This window comes from Hypomesus nipponensis, chromosome 3, assembly GCF_054491055.1.
Source record: "Hypomesus nipponensis isolate SF chromosome 3, ASM5449105v1, whole genome shotgun sequence".
Lineage (NCBI taxonomy): Eukaryota > Metazoa > Chordata > Actinopteri > Osmeriformes > Osmeridae > Hypomesus > Hypomesus nipponensis.
In genome coordinates this window covers 16,153,251-16,176,637 of record NC_140363.1, presented here as the reverse complement: position 1 = coordinate 16,176,637, position 23,387 = coordinate 16,153,251, and the positions used below count along the sequence as shown (strand labels likewise).

Sequence of the window (23,387 nt, the reverse complement as noted above, 5' to 3'; positions counted from 1 at the left end):
AGCTAAAGGAGCACACGCCACAACTAATTATTTAGATAGTGACTGTGAAAACGGCAGACGTACACGTTCCAATGCGTAATCAATCCAAAGCAAGAACTCAAAATTGAGCAATAACAGCCCAGGTTTTTCTATCATATATAGGGTGTTCAGTCGGTGGTTTGAAGCAGTTTATTATTTCCACGGCAATAGTCTTCTTAGAAACGAGATCAAACTTGCTTGTAGCCGACGAATGACGAGAAAAACGGACGTAAGGGACAATGTAACCTCTGCAATGTTAGTTTGACTTTCAAGACCGGATAGCCGGATACTCTGTATGTCGGCGTCCAACAGATTTTGAGTTGCAAACTTGAGGAACTGATATGACTAACATTTATATACACATGGCCTACGAATTTAAATGAAATCTGGTCAAGTGTCAGTCACGAAGACAGACAGCGCCCTCTTCAAGGACAAACATAACGGACATAACTCACATCAAAGCCATGACTGGCTTCTTCAGACAGTCAAAATGACAAATGTGTCGCTTTTCAGCCAAATGTAGGTCTACTAAAGACGCATTACATTGCAATGAAAAGGATATTCACCAATATTTCATGAAAAGAATTGGTAAATTGATGAGTTTGATCGAAAGGCGGGAGAATGGCTTACAAAGCTGTATTGCCACAATCAACTCTCAGATGGCTCTTTACTGCCATCTGGTGATAATTAAGGGAGATAATAAACTTAGCACTGTGATGGAGAACATACTAACATTGAATTCAGGGACGAATCTAGGTTAACACTTTTGGGGGGGCTAAGCCCCTAGATAAAACCTATTATTTTTCCTGTGACCCAGCAAAACTAGGGGGTCTGGGGGCATGTTCCCCCAGAAAACACTTTTGAAAATATCCTTTTTAACAGTTTCCTTCAGTGGGTTTTAGGAAGAGAAAGTAACAAATTTAGATTTAAAATATTAAAACGTTTTTATTTGTATTTTTTTGTTTTGAGATAATGAAACTTTTGGGGGGGCTCCAGCCAAAATAGGGCCATGACTGAATTTACTCTTAAAATAATATTTTGTCTACTGGCAGCCAAAAGTGGACCTTCTTAGATTTAATGTAGCTCTGGATCTCAATCATCCACCCACCCCCACTCTCAAAAAACGTATTCCAAAACTATATTTGAGAATGTTTACTATCTCAGAGGAACACATTGACTGTCAGCTTTACAGTCAAAATACAGGTAGATAACATTTAGACATAAATAAATTATGTATTACAAATATGCACACTTCATAAAAATGAGGCCTAAGGTAGAAGTCATAACACCAACAACAGCAGCATACGTACACAGACGCTAAAAGGATGGGTCATTTGCACCAGCAGGTAGACAGTGTTACAGCAGCCAAAACTCAGCTACAGGCTCATCTTAATCTATTAAAAATTACTCTTAGACTACTTATAATCTGCGTTCGGGGAAACCGTCTTTGAAACCATTCATTTTAATCTCAAATGGGGGAGGGGGGGTTGAATTAAATAATCAATAAATAATAAATGAATCAATTTATAAATGACTGTGTGCTGTGTCTCTAGAGCTAGTACATTCTGCTGCAGGACTACTGGAGGCAGCAGTTTTGTCCGTTGCCGTCGCGGGAGCGAAGACACATCTTGGGCTTGTAGCTCTCCAGGTACAGCAGCTGCTTGGAGTTGAAAGCTCCGCGTCGTTTACTGAGAGAGGAGGTGAGAGAGAAGGATGGAACACTGTGTGTTACTAAGACAAACTAAATGTAAGCTTATTAAATGGTGTTCACTTAGCAGACAATGTTATTGTTTTTATCCAAAGAGGTGTATCAGGGGGATTTGAACATACAACCTACATTTACATTTAGTCATTTAGCAGACGCTCTTATCCAGAGCGACTTACAGTAAGTACAGGGTCATTCCCCCCCAAGGCAAGTAGGGTGAAGTGCCTTGCCCAAGGACACAACATCATTGGGAAAGGCCGGGAATCGAACTAACAACCTTCTGATTACTAGCCCGAATCCCTAACCCAGCTGAGATCCCTCAGCCATCTGACTCCTCTTGATCTACTGTCAAATGCTCTCCTGCTGGCACCAAACTGTGTTTAGCAATGTGAGAATGTGGACTGTTGTTACATTAATTTAACCAATAAATATTATACTATATATAAAGAGTTAGCCATCACCGTGACCTTAGATAGATACATTTAGTAGTCCTATCGGAAATTCATTGTGTGCCATACAGCAATGGTCAGACAACGACTACTTACAGTCGTATGAAGTGTACAGCATCTTCGTACTCCATTCCACATTCAATGAGGGCCAGTGCCACCAGAACAGGAGCCCTGCACAGAGACACAGACAGTGAAGCAACCAGAGGGATACAGGAACGCTACCCTTTTCAAAGTACTCATTTCAGAGGAACGTTCGTTTTACTACTTGAGTGTATAGTATATAGAAGTATGGGTCCACTCTAATCATCCTTAAAACTCCAGAGTCCTGGTGTTAAACCGAACACTTTGACGTTTGCTGTGAAGTCGGTTTCTACAGCACAGGAGACAATTGGACATTAACTCGTTTAGAGAACACTGCTGCAGGCACGAACCAGACACCAGCAGGTGACTGAACAATACCATGAGATGAGATCAAAACTAAAGGCAAGTTGGAACAAGGGAGATGAGCTGGCGTCAAGGCAATATGCTCCTAAAATAGCTCAGACGGACTTCACGGCAGGTCTGATGAAAGTCCCAGATTTTGAAGGTTAGCAAAATGAAGATAAGAATATAAGCTAGTATTAAAGCACAAAACAAGCAGCTAGAAGCTTAGAAGATAAGATAGATAAGCTACGTTGAAGGTAAGCCAGTGTGATGCAGACCATCCCAGGGAACGACACACAGGAGAGCAGATAATCTATCTGAGCCTGGCTTCACTGACCGGCCCAGGCCTGCCACACAATGCACGGCCACACAGCAACCTGGCTCCTCTCTGAACTTGGCCTGGAGCAGATGCAGCCAATCATCCACCACTTGCTCAGGAGGGGCGGAGCCATCGTCAAACGGCCAGTCCTGAAAACCCCAAAAAACATCAGAGGAATGGATCGTGGCAAAACATGGCTATGTTGGTATCTTTTAAGCCATTACCAAAATGTTTTTTTTTTTTATGAAAGCATAAGGGGATTATCTTGTGTTTTTCTCACCAAGACTTGGATCCCTTCCTGTTCTACTGGGGTTTTCTCATATGTTGCAGCACACACTCTCACAAGGGTTTGCACACCAAACACCTTCAGGTCCTGAACACATAGGAAATAAATACATATTCAGTACTGTATCATGCGTCACGTTGTTGCATATCATGTTTAAAACAGGAGAATCACACCATAAGAGATGATATTTACACAGGCTGGGATGAACACGTTAACGTAGAAAGCATTTCATTCATATTCATGTCTGTTCCGCTGTACCTCTATGAATTTGACCATCTGGGAGTTGGTGGGGTTGTGTGTGATGAGGAACCTCATACAGTCATATCTGATCTCGACGGGGGCAGGGCGATTCATGTTGACGGGCAGGTGAACGACAGCTGTCTTCCAGGAGAGGATGAAGATTAAAAAAAGAGTTCCAAGATGGGGTAGATAGATGAGGGGGAAAAACTTCTAGGAAAATCTACAATTTGCCAAGCCTATAGCGCAATAAGGAAGGAAAAATTTGAGAAAAGAGGTTTTATCTTTTACACTTCCACCTCCCAATCACCCCATTAAGGGCAGAAAGATGGATGGAGAGATGGCAGAGAGGAAGAAGAGAGGAAGAAGGACTAAGCAGCTGAGGGTCTGGCTGGGCTCTACCCTAGGCATGTACTGGCAGTAGAATAGCGCAGCCTCTCTCCTGTATCGCTGCTGCTTGGCTTCGGGTTGGCTAGTCTTCATAAGGTTTGGCTGATCTTTGGATGGCAGTGAGGGCCTTGCCTTCATACAGGGCTATCTCCCAATTCACTTGTCCACAATCAGCAGGTGCTGTGCCTGGCAAAAGTCTCCTCCCTCCCTCGCAATCGCCATAAATGTGCAACCTGTGAAATACATGAATCAGAAACAGAGATTTATTTAAGTTATACTCAACCTTTACCTTCATGCTAATAGCTAATAATGAAGTCCTTGCTGCTCCTGCTAGATCCACAGTCATAATAATGGACTATGCATCCATTAGCATCACACAGAGATTGTTCTGTGGGACTCAAAAACGGGACATAATTATTTATTATCCCAAGGCCAGAATGCACTAAGAATGTCGCTTTATCCCGCCCATCTAATGTCGTCGTCCAAGGTGATCCAGGCAGCCCAGACGTACGTTTTATGTCGTGATGTTTCCAGAAGAGATTATCGATACATTGACTGTTAAGACCCATGATTAAATCAGTTGTACAAACCGCCGTGTGAGCTGAACGGTGTGTTCATTGAGCGTGCACAAGGCGATGTGACAGCCCCGCGTTCCAGACCGACCATTGATCCTCTCTCTCTCGTTCACAGTGGCACAGCGCTCCTGGCAACGGCTAACGGCTCCGGTTTAAGAGACTACCGAAAAGAAAGAAATCATAGAGATAGCTTGATTAGAGAAAAGCTATGTTTTAAATACAGATAAGCACCGGTATTTATGCAACATACATCCAACATTTTGTGAGCTCACAGTACCAGACAGCAACCAGAATGTACACTAGATCCCAGCCTACTATGGCTAGCGCTAGCTTCTTCCGTAGTACTGAACAGTACAGTACGGTTAGAATGGATTAGAAGCCATTTTGGGAGTCAACAGCCAGTCTTCTTAGCCATAAAAAAAAAATACACTTTCAGAGCTCTGGGCAAACTACACAATCCAGACAATGTATAGCATTAACATTGTTTATTTACTTACAAAAACGGTGCTAGGCGATAGCTGAAATCCCAGTATCACTATTTAAGACAAGGATAACACATCCGATGACAGACGCGTAAACCTTGGAGGTTACTAGGCAGAATGTCATGTGACCGCACTGCCAGAAATCTGTTTACGACAGTAAAGCTACGTGTATTCCCACATTCACCACTAGATGACGTTATTATCCATGTTTGACATAAAAAAATTGTTCTAAGTCAGAGATCAAAATCAGAATTTGGTTTACTCGCCATGTAAGTGTACACAAAAAATGAATTTACTGTGGGAGGAAGGTGCATACAATAAACATACATGGATCTTACATTAAAAAAAAGTAGAAATGTACAATAGTCTAACTAATTCTGATACTTGATACTGATACTTGATGATACTGATGATACTTGGATGCTTAATATTAGTGCATCATAACCAGTCGTAGCTATCTTTTCCATTTGTCTTGAATATGGCCATGAAATACACAGGAAGGAATCTTTCTCCATAGTCGCAACCCTTAGGTGATAGGTGAAACAACTCTTCGTCCTTTCAGGTGCGTGGTATGTATAATGTGTAGGTGTGGCAAGTCCGCTCTTGTTTCCGTGATAAAGACGATCCCAGAGCAGCTTGAATTTCTGTGGTAAGCCAGCATCTCATGAATAGATAAACACACCCACCTTGTGTTTAGGAGAGAACAATTTTTCACCTTTGCCATTAGCAACACATACATACACCTGGGCTTGGGGCCTGTAAAGTTTGTTCTGACGCAGACCCTCCATATCAGGTTTGACAGGATTTCAGGGGAGGAAGACATAGTTTGCTTTGTAGAGTTTCCTGCTCTGTTTCAGTTCTCTGATTTCATATAATCCTTGCTACACCCAAGGTAAGGTATTTTAAGATGGCTTTATTGTCTGTTTATCTTTATTTATAGGCTAATGGAAGCTTATTAAGTATTGATATAAAAGGAAAGTATTTGTATTTCGCTTTGGTTGAAAGTCTCTAAGAAGGAAGAGTGTCTCGAATGTCTGATCTCATTAAACAAATGTATTATCAGCTCTGGCAAATAACAAGCACATAACTGTATAATTAATATAATGTTATCATGTATAGTATTTGTCCTAATTATTATCAGTTTTTACTAGTTTTTACTAGTTCTCCATGAGTATGTAAACCTTTCTATGTGGTTTCATTAAACAACCACTTTTTATGTTATTGGATCTAGTAAGAAAACATATATTAGACTGTGCGCACTCTTCCTCAAAGACTGTTAAAAACATAATTGAAGTGATTAGAATGGTTTGATATAAACCAGCATGGGTAGAATATACTCCACCCTTTCACCACATGTTTTCCTAAGCACAGCTAAATACAAGTCAAAAAGCTACTGTCTTTATATATTTTTTAAAACTACCACAGTAGTTAGATACAGTAACACTGTTGGTTAGTCATTTTATATAATGTCGTAATTGTATATAACACCCATCAGTGGCTGAAATTAGGATGTTTAATTACAGTTTCTGTATTCCTGTGAAGCACACCTGCCGGCAATCTGTTTAGTGCAGGTAACCTGGAAACCATGTTTGAAACACAGATACTGTAACGTAGAAACATGAAGTTTATGTTTCCAGTAGTGTAATCCTATATAGGCCAGTACTTTTGTTTATTTTCAAACAAAAACTAGTTCCTATGTAGGATTTATCACTCCAAGACAGACACAGACAGACGGACAGACACATTTGGTTGTTTTGTGGAAAGTTTTCAGAGATTTATGGGGTTTTGAGGCCAGCGTGCCTTCAGCACTTATAAACCCAATCAATCAAATCCCACTGGATAAATTAAAGAGGTGTGTTGCAACAACAGCTGCTTTAGTTTATTTATGTATAGTATGCTTTTGTTTAGGTTTTTGTTTAGGCTCCCCATTAAGCACAGGAGGATGATGAGTCACTGCAGCATTCCACATTCCTTTCATGGAGCGTGTCCTAGTTTGGGAAATATAAACAGCTAAAACTAAATCCCCAAGTTCGGTCAAGTTTTTGCGGCTTGGAGTTACAGCTTGATCCTATGAATTGTATTTAATCAAAACTGTTACCCACTAATAAGGACTTGCCAATATCCATTGGAGAATGTGGGTGTTTCCCAGAGTTCAATCAAAGATAAATGATTTGAATTATTTCTGCCAATCTCTTGATCATAATGTGGGGGGCCCATTGTGCTTCATCTCATAAACAAATCTACTAACCTTGTTAAAAAATCTGTGTGTCAAAATAGGGCCCAGGGGCTGGAAGCAACCCACTTCCTTTCTGCAATCCAGACCATGTTCTGTTTTATAACAGACAACCTTGTAAAACATTATTCAGTATTTTAATCTTGTTCCAAAGCAAAACTAAGTGTATTGGTGAGGTGTAAGGACCTGGGTATTTCAGCAAGACTAAGGGCTTTGGGTCAGATGGCTGAGCGGTTAGGGGATCGGGCTATTAATCAGAAAGTTGCCGATTCCATTCCTGGCCGTGCCAAATGACATGTCCTTGGGCAAAGCCCTCCACCCTACTTGCCTTGGGGAGAATGTCACTGTACTCCTCGGGGGGAATGTCCCTGTACTTACTGTAAGTTGCTCTGGATAAGAGCGTCTGCTAAATGACTAAATGTAAGGGCTAAGGGAAATGTGTTAAGAACTAGGGTAGACAACCTGTTTGAGAGGAGTGTATGTGACCAGGTTGGCAGGACCCTGTTTAATCCCATTGCTTAAGGTTTCTTTTTCTTTCCTCGGTCTTACAGGTGTGTGTGTGTGTGTGCGTGTCTACAGCGGTGTGTGTGTGTTAGTCCCCTGCCAGGCAGGATGAACTGGTCCGCTCTGGAAAGCCTCCTCAGTGGGGTGAACAAGTATTCCACCGTCTTCGGACGAATCTGGCTCTCCATGGTCTTCATCTTGCGCGTCATGGTCTTTGTCGTGGCCGCTCAGCGGGTGTGGGGAGACGATAGCAAGGACTTTGTCTGCAACACGCGCCAGCCCGGCTGCACCAACGTCTGTTACGACAGCATCTTCCCCATCTCCCACATCCGCCTGTGGGCCCTGCAACTCATCTTCGTCACCTGCCCCTCGCTCATGGTGGTGGCCCACGTCAAGTACCGCGAGGAGAGGGATAAAAAGTACACGGTTCTCCACGAGGGCTCGCACCTCTACGCCAACCCAGGGAAGAAGCGCGGCGGGCTGTGGTGGACCTACCTGGTCAGCCTGCTCTTCAAAGCCAGTTTGGACGCAGCCTTCCTCTACATACTCTACTACATCTACGATGGCTACGACATGCCACGCCTGTCCAAGTGCTCTCTGGATCCCTGCCCAAACACGGTGGACTGCTTCATCTCCAGACCCACCGAAAAGAAGATCTTCACCCTGTTCATGGTGGTGTCCTCTGCCCTGTGCATACTCATGTGCATCTTTGAGATGTTCTACCTGGTCGGGAAACGTATTCAGAAGGTGCTTGTGTTACGCGAGAAAAAAAAGAGGACTCTCTACGCCGAGAGCCACGAGCTCACCGCCACTGCCCCGACGAGGACGCAGGCCCTCAGGGTGGACCCCACACTCACATACAGCCAACAGAGTCTCTGCAGGAAGAACAGAGAGCAGGGGGCAGCTGCTTGTGCTACTTCCTTGTTGTAGTTTTCCTATTGCCTGGCTGGGTTCCCAGTCCACACCAGCATTCCAGTTACCATTATTAGCCACAATGTAATTGTCGATAGGTAGGCTACATGATTTAAGAAAGCTTTTTGCGGTTCAGTTTACTGTATATAATTGTTGGCATACATACTGCTGAAAGATGAGTAATAGGTTATGAATACCATGAAACCAGTTGAACAACATGCAAATCTAGCATGTGAGATACAATGGCTTGGACCTGTTTCAGGACAAGATCATGTACAGGATTCTCAAGTCTTTAAACAGTAAGTCTGACTGTAATCTCAAATGCTCTCTGGACGTCTGATCATCATAGACTGTGTTCCACACATACACTGCTTCTAGACTTCTGAACATGAACTGTGCCAGATCCAGGAATCGCCTGATGAAAGACCATCTAAAAAATGACTGTTGAATGCACACATGTATAAAACTGTATAACTGTGTCATGATATGTGTTTCCATTTGTTTACCAAAATGTCATGTTGTGTACCTTGATTTTTCAGCAATAGGCCGAATGAACAATACAGCCATACATAACGACCTTGAGTTCTTACAGTACTCATTATCAATGAGTTTCAGCTCACTGAAACCAGTACGGCACATTCTGTCACTCAGAGAGAGCAGCAATACAAACATTCTACAATTGAAGTCAGTCACAGATGGAAAGACATTTAGGGTTGAAGTGACTCATCTCTAGAAAAAGGTTCTTTTGCTGATGTTTTTCTAATTGAATATTCATTAATTAAATATGTTCTGCCCATAGATTTTTTAGTATTTATGTATTTAGTATTTATATTAAAAGTCTCTCTCTCTCTTTGTCTGTCAGTTTTTTTGTGTGCTACCAAGGTAACTAATCCCATTTCCACTGCAGTCAACTGAAGTCGTTTGATTTGGTTAATGAAGAGTTATACAATTTTTAAGGAATTGAAATCACAATAGACCAAACTCATGGAATATTTATGGAATTAAGATGCATCCCTGTTACGTCGAAAAGTTACACCTCTCTCTCTCTCTCTCTCTCTCTCTCTCTCTCTCTACCTCTCTATCTACCTCTCTCTCTCTCTCTCCCTCTCTCTCATACACATAAAGATTTTGTTCTATGCAGCCCACACTGCTTCTTTCTCTCAGTTGAAACCTCATTTTAAAATAGCAACCTTCCTCTGTAGCCCAGTGCTTTTATATGAAATTGTTATATAATACACACCTCTTGATCTGCTCCCTACATCTCTCTCCTTCAAATGCACCCTCTATCATTCTCTCTATCATCTCTCTCTTTCTCTCTCTCTCTCTCTCTTTCTCTCTCTCTCTCCCTCCTATTATCTCACCATTGGAGACAGCTCCTTTTGTGCTTTCTTATCACTATGGCGACCGTGCCCTCGGTCTGCCTGTCACTCAAACACCCACCGACAACAAATAAATGGTGAGGAGAGTTTCAGAATAGATGGACACAGTCCAGGAGTCTCTGATTCATCAAACAAGGAGACATTACCTCTTACAATATGGCAGAGGTGGTTTAAAAAACGGTATTGTTGGAATTATGGGCTGTCAAATGTCATACCACTGGGTTGAAAATGGGAAGACCATAGCAACAAAAGGACAATGCCTCGATTTGAGCTTAGTGTCGAGGCTTCAGTACAGCCTTCATCTGTGTTAGTCTAACTGACTCTGAGGCACCTGGCAGATAGTCAACAACATGAGTCACCCACTCTCCTCCCACACATGTGCCCAGGCATCATTTCACACAAACTGTAGATACAAACACGCTAGCAATAAGGCAGCAATGCCAGTGCTACCACAGATTCAGTTCAAACATAATGTCTTGTTCAATGTATTTGACTGTGATTGGGGTGTTAACAAACCACACATGCATCAGTGTACATGAAAACGACACACATATCATTGATCAATGTCTGCCAACAATTCCCTCTCTCTCTCTCTCTCTCTCTCTCTCTCTCTCTCTCTCTCTCTCTCTCTCTCTCTCTCTATCTCTAACACACACACACACGGAACACAATGTTTTGAAATGCTTACACACTCTAAAACAACAATTATTTAAGATAACTCATAATTGGCTTAAAACATGGAGTGTGGACAAGCAGTGCTCTCTCTAATACATCCTCCTCCTCCTTATAATGTGTATTGGTCCTCTTGTGTGTTGTAACTGGCACATAAATTAACAATTAATTATAACAGCCGCTGTGTTCCTCTCTCTACCCAAGACCCCCCCACCTCCCTCCATCTGCCCCTCCCTGGCCTTATTCACAGTGATCTAATTAATCTGCACAGAAATAGACAGACAGACCTACATTTCTCCAGGAGATCATGCCTTACATCTATATCCCAATACACACTGAAGTTGTTTGTGTGTGTCTGTGTGTGTGTGTGTGTGTGTGTGAGCATGTGTGTGTAAGTGTGTGTGTCATAGAGGCTAGGTTACCAAAAGGTTACGTGTCACATTTGACCGACAGTAATCTTTATTTGCACAATGATTGAACAATTCCTCAAACGGTCGGTTACAAACAGTTCCATGTACATCCTCATCACAGGAAAGTATCACTGAGTTTTCATCTGGTAGTCAGATCCATCACTGTCTGGACAGACATCCCCAAGCGGTCAGAGCCATTAAATGTCTATCCAACATCAGAGCACTTTAGTACATATTTGAGCAAATAAACCTGGTTTCTTTAAAGTATTTGCTAAATATAACTCCATCACAAAATTAATATATAAGAAACATAACACTATATACTGATATTGCAAATCTAAAGGTGTGTTGCTCCAATATCACATTCACAACCTCCTCCCACCTGTAAATACAAACACAAATCTGAAATCATCTAAATAAAGTTTGGCTCATGGCAGCATCTCATTTGATATGAAACATTGGATACAACAAAATTACATTCAATAAAGCAGCAGTAGCAGATTTTCATGGGTTCTCTGTTTAGCCTTTTAGCCGGTGACAAAAGTTGATGAGTAAACAGCAGCACAACCTTCTGACCAGTCACCCTCACTATACTGCAGCCCTCCTATATGTAGCCTGTTGAGAGTTAATTGTTCAGTTATTCTCAAACCTTTGGTAAACTATGATTGGAGTGATCCTTGAAGGAATAAATATAGTGTGTGAAAATAAGCCTTTAAACACAGATTGTCTTGACTAGTTACTGTGTATTGCTGAATATCCAGGCAACTATCATTCAGATACTCAAGGGACAGCATGCTTAATCACTGTCCCTTACATTCAGTAGTTCTGATTCGACTGGGCTGCAACTCAACTAGACTGATAATTGAGCAATTATGTGCAAATTATATACACACCTAGTAGTGGGACTTCATCCCAGTAAAACAGAGCTGTCATCAACTGAAGTCAGGCAAACACAAACATTACTCCATATACTATTAACACCTGTCCAGTCACTGACATAAGAACTGCAAAGGGGTTGGGTAGGGACAGAAAGGAGGGACACAACTTCCTGGGATGAGACACAGCCCTTAATCAGTGTACATCTCTCCAGCTTCCTCCTGGCAGAGTTGCGATGTCACTTCCTTATCTTTTTTACTTCCTGTCTGAATAGAAGGCTTGAACTGCCATGTCACCTTCCTGGTCAGCTCGCACTGTGTCGTGTCTGCAACTGGCTCCACCCCCTTTCCGTCCGCCTCGGCAAACAATTCCGACAGGACTTCCTGCTCCAGCTCCGACCACATCTCCCAGGAGGGCTCCGTCTTAGGCTTGGATCTGGCCGGGTCAGAGTCAGACATGTCGGAGTCGCTGTCGCCGTCGCTGTCGCTGTCGCCGTCGCCGGCGGCGGAGCCCAAGACGAAGCCCACCCCAGAGCCAGTGCTGTCAGAGTCAGAGTCCTTGGAGCCACTGTAGGGGGAGTGGCCCTCACTGACCATCCGCTGACACTGCGGCCCTGCCAGGTACACAAAGCTATCTGTCGACAGGAAGTCGCCCTCATCAAGGTGAGGGCCGGGCTTGAGCAGGGAGGAGGAGGGAGGGGCGGGGCTGACCTCGGAGGTGGGCGTGACCTCGGCCTGGGAGACGGGGCGGGCGGACACAGCCAGGTAAACGAAGCTGTCGGTTGCCACAAAGGGGTCAATGTCGCTGCTGTCGAGGCCCGAGCGCCGCAGTGCGTGCTTGGTGGGGGACAGAGGGCGAGGGGAGTCTGCCCCTGACAGGATGGCAGTGCCACGCACCGCCAGCCTCACACTTCCTTTAGCGGTGGTCGCGCCTTTTCTGGTGGTGGTTTTCTCCTTTCCCTTTGCGCTGTCCAGAGGTTTGCTTTCCTCGCCCTGCTTCCCCACCTCCCTCCCCTCGGTCTCCCTCTGCTCTGCCTCCAACTCTGCCTCCTTCCCCTGCCCCCCCTCACAGTGGGAGGAGGCCCTCAGCAGAGAGGGGTAACACCATTGCAGCTCGGAGCTCTCCTCCCTCCCCCACTCCTTGAAGCCGCCCAGCTCTTCCTTGTCCTGGTCCAGGGAGGTGGAGCTTCCGAGGTCGGACTCAGTGTTGGGCCGGTCGCTGTCTGACCCACCATCCTCCTCCTGGCTGGTGTGACTGGGGTTGGACAGCGACATGAACACGCCGCTGGAGTCAGACTCCAGAGTCAGGTTGGAATCTGGAGACCCGTCCTCCTTCTCCTCCTTCGGCTCCTTCTCCTCCTTCCCTCCAGACCAGGCCTGGGTATCTGAGGAGGAGCCCAGGGGGAAAAGCTCAAGGCTGGGTTGGCTTCTGCTCTGGTCCCCTGGATCTCTCCTCATCCCGGGCTTATCCCTCAGCTGGCCTGCCGTCTGGGCTCTGTGTGGATCTGGCTGGCAGTGAGAGAGGTCCAGGTGGTCTACAGATGCCAGCTCTACTTCCACCTCCTTGGCCCTCCTCTCCAGCTCTTGCAGGGAGAGCTCGGAAGCAGCACTGGAGGGGGGGTGGGAACCCCCGAACCCAGAGGGGGGTCTAAGCAAGGGCCAGTTTTTGAGCGAGCCGGTACAGAAGTCCGAGTCACCCCCCCAACCCTCGTCCCACAAGGTGTTCACCATGTCCAGGACGGTGTCCCACCCCTCCACCTCCTCCACAACCTCTCCTCCACTCTTCTCCACCGTCACCCCCTCACCAACTTTTCCCTCTTTCACAACCGTCTGTTCTGCATCAACTGCCACCGTTTCTCCCTCCACCTCTCTTTTCTTCTCCTCCATTTTCTCTTTCTCCTCCCTAATATGAACGGTCTCAGCCTCCTTCTTCTCCAACCCTCCTCCATCTTCTTTCTCCGTCACTCCTTTCTCATCCTTTTCCATCCTTCCTCCATCTCCTTTCTCCATCACTCCTTTCTCATCCTTCTCCATCCTTCCTCCATCTTCTTTCTCCATCACTCCTTTCTCATCCTTCTTAAGCCCTCCTCCATCTTCTTTCTCCATCACTCCTTTCTCATCCTTCTCCATCCTTCCTCCATCTTTTTTCTCCATCACTCCTTTCTCATCTTTCTTCAGCCCTCCTCCATCTTTTTTCTCCATCACTCCTTTCTCATTCTTCTCCACCCCTTCTTTTCCTTTCTCCTCCTTCTTCTTCTTGCTCTCCAACCCTCTGGACGTCTTCCCGCATTTCTCAGATCCCCCGACCCTGGTCTTACCACCCGCTCCCCTGCCATTGTCCTCCTTCTTGTCTGCTTTTGTTGAGAGTTTCTTGGGCTCCTCCAACTCTCTGAAGACCCTCCACTGCTCCAGAGACTGCTCTTTCAGGGAGGAGCGTCCCAGGAGCCCCACAATGCTGGTCTGGTGCTCGGTGAAGGGAGTGAGACGCGGCAGGTTCTTCTTATCCAGGGCTGCCTGGGCCAGGACGGAGGGGAGCGGAGGGAGGATGGGGAGGTTGTGGACAGCTCCTCCCTGTCTCACTGTCCTCTTCCTGACGATGAGCCTGCGAGGCCAGGTGGACTCCATCCCCTGAGAGCCCATCCCAGGTCCGACCCCAGGCCCATTCCCTGGTCCTGGTCCTGGGGGTATCTGTCTTGGATGGTGGGGGGTGGTATCCTGGTCTGGTTCTGGGAAGACGGAGTCTGGTCCCATTACTGAGCCAAGGGGTTTGGTTCTGACTGGTCCAAACTCACCCTGGACCTCTGATGAAGAGTGCCTTTCTTTGTCAGTGTTCCCTTTCTCACTTGCAACCTCCTGTTTATCTATGTTTGCCCTCTCGTTCACACTCTCTGCTTTCTTCCTTTCACTCTCTTTCCTCTCCTTCTCTTTTCTCTTGCTCTCTGTCCTCTCCCTTTCTTCCCTCTCTCTTTCTATCCTCTCCTTCTCTTTTCTCTCCCTCTCTTCCCTCTCTCTCTCCATCTTCTCCTTCTCTTCCCTCTCCTTCTTTTCCCTGTCTCTTTCCTCCCTTTCCCTCTCCTTCTCCCTCTCCTTCTCTGCCCTCAGTCTCGCCCTGTCTTCCCGCTCTCTTTCTTCCCTCCACAGCTCTCGCTGTTCCCGCTCTCTTTCTGCCCTCTCCCTATCCACTCTCTCCATTTCCACTCTTTCTCTCTCCTTCTCTGCCCTCGCCCTCTCCCTCTCTGCCCTCTCCTTCTCCTTTACGTCTCTCTGAAGGTTCTTAACTGAGAGTTGGGTCAGTGGTTGGGCAGAGTGGTATGGGTGGTGGGGGGAGTGGGGAGGCTGCGGCGAATGGGAACGTGGGAAGGATGGGTGAGGGGAGAGGGGAGGGGGGTAGGGAGGGTGGGGGGAGAGGGGAGGGGGGTAAGGAGAGTGGGGGGAGAGTGGGGAGAGGGGAGGTGGGTAGGGAGGGTGGGGGGAGAGGGGAGGTGGATAGGATGGGTGAGGGGAGTGGGGGGGTGGGTATGATGGGTGAGGGGAGTGGGGGTGTCCATAAGATGAGTGGGGTAGCCTATGGGGGGAGTGTGGAGGTCGATGAGGGGAATGCTGGTGTCGGTAGGGGGAGTGGGGTGAGTTGGGTGAGTGGCGATGGTGGGAGGGCGGGGAGAGCTTCAGACTCTGGGTCTGGGAGGGCAGGCGAGGCTGGAGGGGGGAGGCGACATCTTCAGACTCTGGGTCTGGGAGGGGCGGTGCTTGGCTGGAGAGAAGAAGACCGGGGTGTGGTATCCTGAGGAGAGGGGCGAACCAGAGAAGGGGGAGATGAGGGGGGAGGTCATGCTGCTGCTGTGGGGGTAGAGGGACATGCACCCACCCTGGCCCCCTGGAATCAGGAAGCTCCTCTCCATCATGTCCCCTGCAGACAGCTCCAGACACTCCAGATGTCTGGGCGGGGTCAGAACTTTCCAGGAGTGCCTCCCCAGCTGGTCCTTCTCCTTCCGGCTGCCCTCCTGGTGCTGATGGTGCGGATGGTGATGGTGCCTCTTCGCACTCGAGGTGGACCCCGAGCCTCCAGGAGCCGAAATGGACGACACACTTGGGGAGACTGACCTCCCAAACCCCCCAGGAGACCTCAGGGACCCTTGGCCTTCCTGGCCCAACTTTAGGGAGTCATAGATCACCCTCTCGTCCAGTCGACGAACCATAGAGGCGGACGTGGAGCGCGGCGGGTCGAACATGTCGGGCAGCCCCAGTCCCGCTCCCGTGCAGCGGCCCAGGGACCCGTTCCTGGAGAGATCTTGACCTCCCCGCGACCCCAGAGTGCTGTGGGAGGAGCCGTGGTCGATCTGTTCGTTGATGCACATGGTGTCATAGATGGAGCGCTGAGGAACGTAGCCGTCCCCGTAACCGTCGCCCACCTCGATGACGCCACCCTTCTCCGAGCAGCACGGACTCTGCCGGAAGCAGCCCGGGCGACTGAGAGGCTTCCCCATGGTGGCGTTTTTCTGTCTCTGTTCTCCTTCTCTTCTCGTGTTCCTTGGTCGTGCCTACACCTGTCCCCTGGATTCAAACTAATATGGGCCTGTAAGAGGTCCACCGGTAGACCATAAAAGTGGTTCCAAGTCTAAAAGGTAGACGTGAGATTCAAAAATATTTCCTCACCCCAAAAATACGACGATCTCTAAACACGGGAGATGTTTATTTCGAGTACAGTTTCCAGTTGTTGAAGATGTTCATCTGTGGAAAAAAACACCAGTACAGCAGATTTCTACATCTCCCAATGCAAAATAGTGGGGAAGAGAGAAATTATTTCAGTCACAAACAGGGAGAGAACTGTTTCTACGTACAAAAGAAAACAACACATGTTGCACCTTCAACATCTGCTTTCCACAAACTGTTGGAGAACCGCGCAGTGAAATGTAGCTTCATCTGTTCAGTATCATGTCTTCATGGTTGTCCATTCCTTCTCTCTCTTCCTTCTGTTCCATCCTCTACCTCTGCATCATCTCCTGAGATGGGTCCCTACATCAGCAGTCTCCATTTTGTACGTTATCAATGCAGAAATATGGTCCATTACAGTGTCATCGTCGTGGCAGTCGATAGATCAATTAATCAATCCATCTTTCTCTGAGTTCCAGTGAATGGCGTCTCTCCGCGTTATAGAGCTGGAGCTGCAGATTCAATGTTAACCATCCAGGCTGACAGAGAAAGTGATTTTTTGACAAATGGTCTCTTATTCAAACACCAACGCAAACCACCCCCCACTCTCTCTCTCCCTCCCTCCCGCCCTCTCTCTTTCTCTGTCTCTTTCTCTCTCCCCCTCCCTCCCTCTCTCTCTTTCTCTCTCTCTCTATTTCTCCCCCTCCCTCCCTCCCTCCCTCTCTCTCTTTCTCTCTCTCTCTCCCCCTCCCTCCCTCCCTCTCTCTCTCTCTCTCTCTCTCTCTCTCTCTCTCTCTCTCCCCCTCCCTCCCTCCCTCTCTCTCTCTCTCTCTCTCTCTCTTTCTCTCCCTCCCTCCCTCCCTCCCTCCCTCTCTTTCTCTCTCTCTCTCTCTCTCTCTCGCACACAAGTACAGCCTCCCCTCCCCCATGCTCCTCGGTTGCTCCAGAGCTTAAGTGGTTTGTAGCAGCTCGAGACCAACTTTCTCTCTTTCTCCCCGTCTCTCTGTCTGTCTAGTTCTTTCCCTCGCTTTCCCTCTCCCTCTCCCTCCCACAGTCTCTGTCTCACTCTTGTCCCCTTTTCTCTCTATTTAGGTTTGACCTCAGCAGGCTTCCATTCCCTCACCAGACTAGCTTCAGCAGGGGAAATCAGGAGTGGAGAAGCAGAAATAAGGACAGCATCAAAGGAATGAATTCACTACATCTAATCCCACCAAGGTGAGGTAACACATTAAATGACTGCCTTGCAGTTACATAAAGCTGAATCAACACTGAAGAGAAAACAATAATTCATTTATTTCTATGGCAGGCTGCAGTTTCAGCCTGCAGTGCTGAGAGATGCTGGACGGAAATATATTCTATACTGTTTTCATCTTTTACATCGACAGTACCTTTCTGCCTCCATCTCTCCCACACAAACTCTTTTCTCGCTCTCTATTCCTCTTGTACCACTCTCCCTGTGCCCCATCCCTCCCACTCCTGCCCTTTCCACACATGCTGTGAGAACGTGGTCTGGCTCCCCGTGCTCCTCTCCTCCGCTTCCCTCCTCTCCTCCGACGATTTACAGTCATGTAACATGGCTCTCTCAGAAGCAGGAGTCACACACACACACACACACTCACACACCCACACACCTCAGCAGCAGTGATCAATACCCCACTCAGTGAAACACACTCAAGCACAAGGAGAACGCCTCTTCACTCACATTACCATAGAGAACAAGTTGCTGTGATCAACCATGACAATATTTATAAATGAAGTGATGAGTTTGAAAAATAGATATTTTTCTCACAACGGGGTTCTTCTTCAAATTATCTGATGTTGACATGTTTAAGATTACCAGGACTTTTGCTAGTGGTGTTCTTATTCTTTGATTAATCTAACCAAAGAGTAAACGGAAAATCACAATAAAAGATTATCCATTATACATTTTGATGTTTTCATCAATGATAAGCCGCATTAGACGTTAACGGACAAGTATAGGTTCGAACTAGGGGTGGGCGGATCGAAGTATTGATAGTATAGATACCAACGTTGGTATCAGTATCGATCGATACTCGCGTGATGAGATCGATACTTAAGTTTCAATTTCTCTTTTCTACATGCAGTACACATCTCCCTTGTGCAAACACCGCTCCTCTCACTTTGCTCAGCTCACTTTGCTCCTCCCCCACATCCACTGCAACGCTGTTACTTGTTGCCGGTGTTGTGCCAAGGCACTTATCCCCGCCAGGATTAGCATCCCCTGGCCGCGGGAACGCGCGTGCACTCAGAGAAGCACTTCGAATTCACCTCTTGAATGGAAAAAATAGCGACGTGGAAGAGTCAACAGGGTTTTCCATACTAACAAGGGACACATTTATCTACATAAATATGTTTTTTTTGTGGAGATGTCTGCTCTTTTGTAACAAAAGTTACAGAAGGGAATCAGGGGATACACATGATATCAGGTTGTTTTTTCACCTTATATAATGTGTAACTGCTCCCCTAAAAGGCAACAGGTCTGTCAATGAACAAAGAAGTTACAGAGGGGATACACATTATATCAGGCAATTTCCCCCCCTAACATGCCAAGGGTCTGTCTTGCCATCATGTGTGTTATTTTATGTGTTCTTTTGGTCACAATGAACAACCTGAGATAATATGGAGATGTCTGCTCTTTTCTAGCAAAAGTTAAATTTACATTTCGCAGACGCTCTTATCCAGAACGACTTACAGTAAGTACAGGGACATTCTCCCTGAGGCAAGTAGGGTGAAGTGCTTTTTCCAAAGACACAACGTCATTTGGCATCGAACCAACAACCTTTTGATTAACAACATCATTCTGAAATACCATGCACAATTTTAAGCAATTTCCCCTTGAAATGTCAACTGTTTCTTAACCTTTGTCCCAAAGCTGACCAAAAACTAATACTCATATCATGCAGTCGGAGCACAGCTAGATAATCAGTGTCAGTACCCTTGGGTACTCAGCATGCAGTGCGGCATATCAAAAAAAGCAAAAACCAAAATAGTTTGGTTACCACAGCCTATTGTTATTGGCCAAACATAAAGTAGTTTTGCTCTCTTGTTCTTCAAGTCTCATTCTTCTACAGTGTACATGTTTATAATATTTTGCAATTTTGCAGATGAACCTTCATCGCTGCTTGCAGCTATATGTAGGGTTCCTTCGGTAGGAGGAAACCTATTGTTTTTGTTGGTTTTCTTATTATTTTTCCTCGATTCTGTGAAATGGCTCAATAGCTCAAAAGGTCGTCGACCTGAATTTTTTTTCTTTCGTCAAATTGACTTGGAAGTTTGTACAGATGTGTATCATTGATGCATTTAAAAACTTTACTTAAGACAGTTGAATCAAATACAAAATGGCTGAACGAGGAGTATTTATGTAAATGTACACGTTGCCTCAATTTCTTTGTGTTAACCATCTTTCGAAGTTAATACATTTGGGAAGCAGTTACGGAGGGAACAAATATTCTTACAAAATCGTTTTATTGTTTTGGTGGGTCACACATTCTGACGGCCGTCAGAAATGGTGACCTCTGTGGTAATGGCTCTATGCCGACTCTAAATCGGAAAACATGCCTCCAGATTAGTGTAAAATTGTTGAAATAACAACCCCATACCATCTTTCGAAGTTTTAATACCTCTGAGAAGCAGTTACGGAGGGAACAAACATTCTTACAAAATCGTTTTATTGTTTTGGTGGGTCACACATTCTGACGGCCGTCAGAAATGGTGACCTATGTGGTAATGGCTCTATTCCAACTCTAAATCGGAAAACATGTCTCCAGATGATTGTTAAATTGTTGAAATAACAACCCTAAACCCCCTTTCGAAGTCCATACATTTGGGAAGCAGTTACGGTGGGAACACACATTCTTACAAAATCGTTTTAATTTTTGGTGGGTCACACATTCTGACGGCCGTCAGAAATGGTGACCTATGTGGTAATGGCTCTCTGATGGCTCTAAATCGGAAAAAATGGCTCCAGATTAGTGTTAAATTGATTAAATAACTACCCCAAACCATCTTTCGAAGTATTAATACATTTGGGAATTAGTTACGGTGGGAACACACATTCTTACAAAATCGTTTTAATTTTTGGGTGGGTCACACATTCTGACGGCCGTCAGAAATGGTGACCTCTGGTAATGGCTCTATGCCGACTCTAAATCGGAAAACATTTCTCCAGATGAGTGTTAAATTGTTGAAATAACTACCCCATACCATCTTTCGAAGTTTGAATATCTTTGGGAAGCAGTTACGGAGGGAACACACATTCTTGCAAAATCGATTTATTTTTTGGGTGGGTCACACATTCTGACAGCCGTCAGAAATGGTGAGCTATGTTGTAATGGCTCTATGATGACTCTAAATCGGAGAAAAATGGCTCCAGATTAGTGTTAAATTGATTAAATAACTACCCCAAACCATCTTTCGAAGTATTAATACATTTTGGAATTAGTTACGGTGGGAACACACATTCTTACAAAATCGTTTTAATTTTTGGTGGGTCACACATTCTGACGGCCGTCAGAAATGGTGACCTATGTGGTAATGGCTCTCTGATGACTCTAAATCGGAAAAAATGGCTCCAGATTAGTGTTAAATTGATAAAATAACTACCCCAAACCATCTTTCAAAGTATTAATACATTTTGGAATTAGTTAAGGTGGGAACACACATTTTTACAAAATCGTTTTAATTTTTGGTGGGTCACACATTCTGACGGCCGTCAGAAATGGTGACCTATGTGGTAATGGCTCTATGATGACTCTAAATCGGAAAAAAATGGCTCCAGATTAGTGTTAAATTGATTAAATAACTACCCCAAACCATCTTTCGAAGTATTAATACATTTGGGAATTAGTTACGGTGGGAACACACATTCTTACAAAATCGTTTTAATTTTTGGTGGGTCACACATTCTGACGGCCGTCAGAAATGGTGACCTATGTGGTAATGGCTCTCTGATGACTCTAAATCGGAAAACATGTCTCCAGATGATTGTTAAATTGTTGAAATAACAACCCTAAACCCCCTTTCGAAGTCCATACATTTGGGAAACAGTTACGGTGGGAACAAACATTCTTACAAAATCGTTTTATTTTTTTGGTGGGTCACACATTCTGACAGCAGTCAGAAATAGTGACCTATGTGGTAATGGCTCTATGATGACTCTAAATCGGAAACAATTACTCCAGATTAGTGTAGATTAATGAACTAACAACCCCAAGCCACCTTTGAAGTTAATACATTTGGGAAGCAGTTATGGAGGAAACAAACATTCTTAAAAATTCGTTTTATTTTTTGGTGGGTCACACATTCTGACGGCCGTCAGAAATGGTGACCAATGTGGTAATGGCTCTATGATGACTCTAAATCGGAAACAATTACTCCAGAATAGTGTAGATTAATGAACTAACAACCCCAAGCCACCTTTCGAAGTTAATACATTTGGGAGGATGTTACGGTGGGAACACACATTCTTACAAAATCGTTTTATTTTATTTTTTTGTGGGTCACACATCCTCACGGCCGTCAGAAATGGTGACCTCTGTGGTAATGGCTCTATGCCGACTCTAAATCGGAAAACATGTCTCCAGATGATTGTTAAATTGTTGAAATAACAACCCTTAACCATCTTTCGAAGTTAATACATTTGGGAAGCAGTTAGGAGGAAACAAACATTCTTACAAAATCGTTTTATTCTTTTGGTGGGTCACACATTCTGACGGCCGTCAGAAATGGTGACGTATGTGATAATGGCTCTATGAAGACTCTAAATCGGAAAACAAGGCTCCAGATGAGTGTAAAATTGTTGAAATAACTACCCCAAACCATCTTTCGAAGTTAATACATTTGGGAACCAGTTACGGAGGGAACAAACATTCTTACAAAATCGTTTTATTGTTTTGGTGGGTCACCCATTCTGACGGCCGTCAGAAATGGTGACCTCTGTGGTAATGGCTCTATGCCGACTCTAAATCGGAAACAATTACTCCAGATTAGTGTAGATTAATGAACTAACAACCCCAAGCCACCTTTGAAGTTAATACATTTGGGAAGCAGTTATGGAGGAAACAAACATTCTTAAAAATCCGTTTTATTTTTTGGTGGGTCACACATTCTGACGGCCGTCAGAAATGGTGACCAATGTGGTAATGGCTCTATGATGACTCTAAATCGGAAACAATTACTCCATATTAGTGTAGATTAATGAACTAACAACCCCAAGCCACCTTTCGAAGTTAATACATTTGGGAGGCAGTTACGGTGGGAACACACATTCTTACAAAATCGTTTTATTTTATTTTTTTGTGGGTCACACATTCTGACGGCCGTCAGAAATGGTGACCTCTGGTAATGGCTCTATGCCGACTCTAAATCGGAAAACATGTCTCCAGATGATTGTTAAGTTGTTGAAATAACAACCCTAAACCCCCTTTCGAAGTCCATACATTTGGGAAGCAGTTACGGTGGGAACAAACATTCTTACAAAATCGTTTTATTTTTTGGGTGGGTCACACATTCTGACAGCCGTCAGAAATAGTGACCTATGTGGTAATGGCTCTATGATGACTCTAAATCGGAAACAATTACTCCAGATTAGTGTAGATTAATGAACTAACAACCCCAAGCCACCTTTGAAGTTAATACATTTGGGAAGCAGTTATGGAGGAAACAAACATTCTTAAAAATTCGTTTTATTTTTTGGTGGGTCACACATTCTGACGGCCGTCAGAAATGGTGACCAATGTGGTAATGGCTCTATGATGACTCTAAATCGGAAACAATTACTCCAGAATAGTGTAGATTAATGAACTAACAACCCCAAGCCACCTTTCGAAGTTAATACATTTGGGAGGAT

General features: G+C 45.0%; 3 protein-coding genes across 5 annotated transcripts; 1 reads left to right on the top strand and 2 right to left on the bottom strand.

Annotated features, from left to right (window-relative positions):
- Positions 1–937: 937 nt before the first annotated feature.
- ptp4a2a (protein tyrosine phosphatase 4A2a) lies at positions 938–5,029 on the bottom strand. 3 transcript variants are annotated; one of them, XM_084679750.1, is made up of 8 exons: positions 4,900–5,029; positions 4,418–4,562; positions 3,840–4,060; positions 3,459–3,581; positions 3,195–3,287; positions 2,933–3,063; positions 2,269–2,343; positions 938–1,706 (listed from the first exon to the last, which is right to left on the bottom strand). In XM_084679750.1, the coding sequence occupies exons 3-8, from the start codon at positions 3,963–3,965 to the stop codon at positions 1,595–1,597; spliced, it is 660 nt and encodes a 219-aa protein (XP_084535876.1). In that variant the 5' UTR covers positions 3,966–4,060; positions 4,418–4,562; positions 4,900–5,029; the 3' UTR covers positions 938–1,594. The 3 variants fall into 3 exon arrangements, with proteins under 3 accessions (XP_084535876.1, XP_084535896.1, XP_084535887.1); XM_084679770.1 differs by having other exon boundaries at positions 3,459–3,577; XM_084679761.1 differs by lacking the exon at positions 4,900–5,029 and adding an exon at positions 4,680–4,845.
- Positions 5,030–7,305: 2,276 nt separating this feature from the next.
- Positions 7,306–9,381, top strand: gjb9a (gap junction protein beta 9a). The gene has a single exon (XM_084683282.1). It carries the CDS (start codon positions 7,730–7,732, stop codon positions 8,549–8,551), a length of 822 nt encoding a protein of 273 aa, XP_084539408.1. The 5' UTR covers positions 7,306–7,729; the 3' UTR covers positions 8,552–9,381.
- A 2,680-nt stretch (positions 9,382–12,061) lies between these two features.
- On the bottom strand, positions 12,062–16,353 carry LOC146300049 (uncharacterized). Its single transcript, XM_084683184.1, is given in 6 exon segments — positions 12,062–12,741; positions 12,940–13,747; positions 13,784–14,116; positions 14,225–14,595; positions 15,511–15,573; positions 15,576–16,353. Coding segments are annotated over 6 exon segments (3,033 nt in total).
- Positions 16,354–23,387: the final 7,034 nt, after the last annotated feature.

What these genes read in the sequence shown, in the direction of transcription:
- ptp4a2a (XM_084679750.1), bottom strand. Translation starts at nt 3,965, where the DNA reads ATGAAGGCAAGGCCCTCACTGCCATCCAAAGATCAGCCAAACCTTATG. An exon ending in AGGAAGGGATCCAAGTCTTG is followed by an intron (nt 3,064 to 3,194) that starts GTGAGAAAAACA and finishes TGGGGTTTTCAG; the next exon opens with GACTGGCCGTTTGACGATGG. An exon ending in GCTGTACACTTCATACGACT is followed by an intron (nt 1,707 to 2,268) that starts GTAAGTAGTCGT and finishes CTCCTCTCTCAG; the next exon opens with TAAACGACGCGGAGCTTTCA.
- gjb9a (XM_084683282.1), top strand. Translation starts at nt 7,730, where the DNA reads ATGAACTGGTCCGCTCTGGAAAGCCTCCTCAGTGGGGTGAACAAGTAT.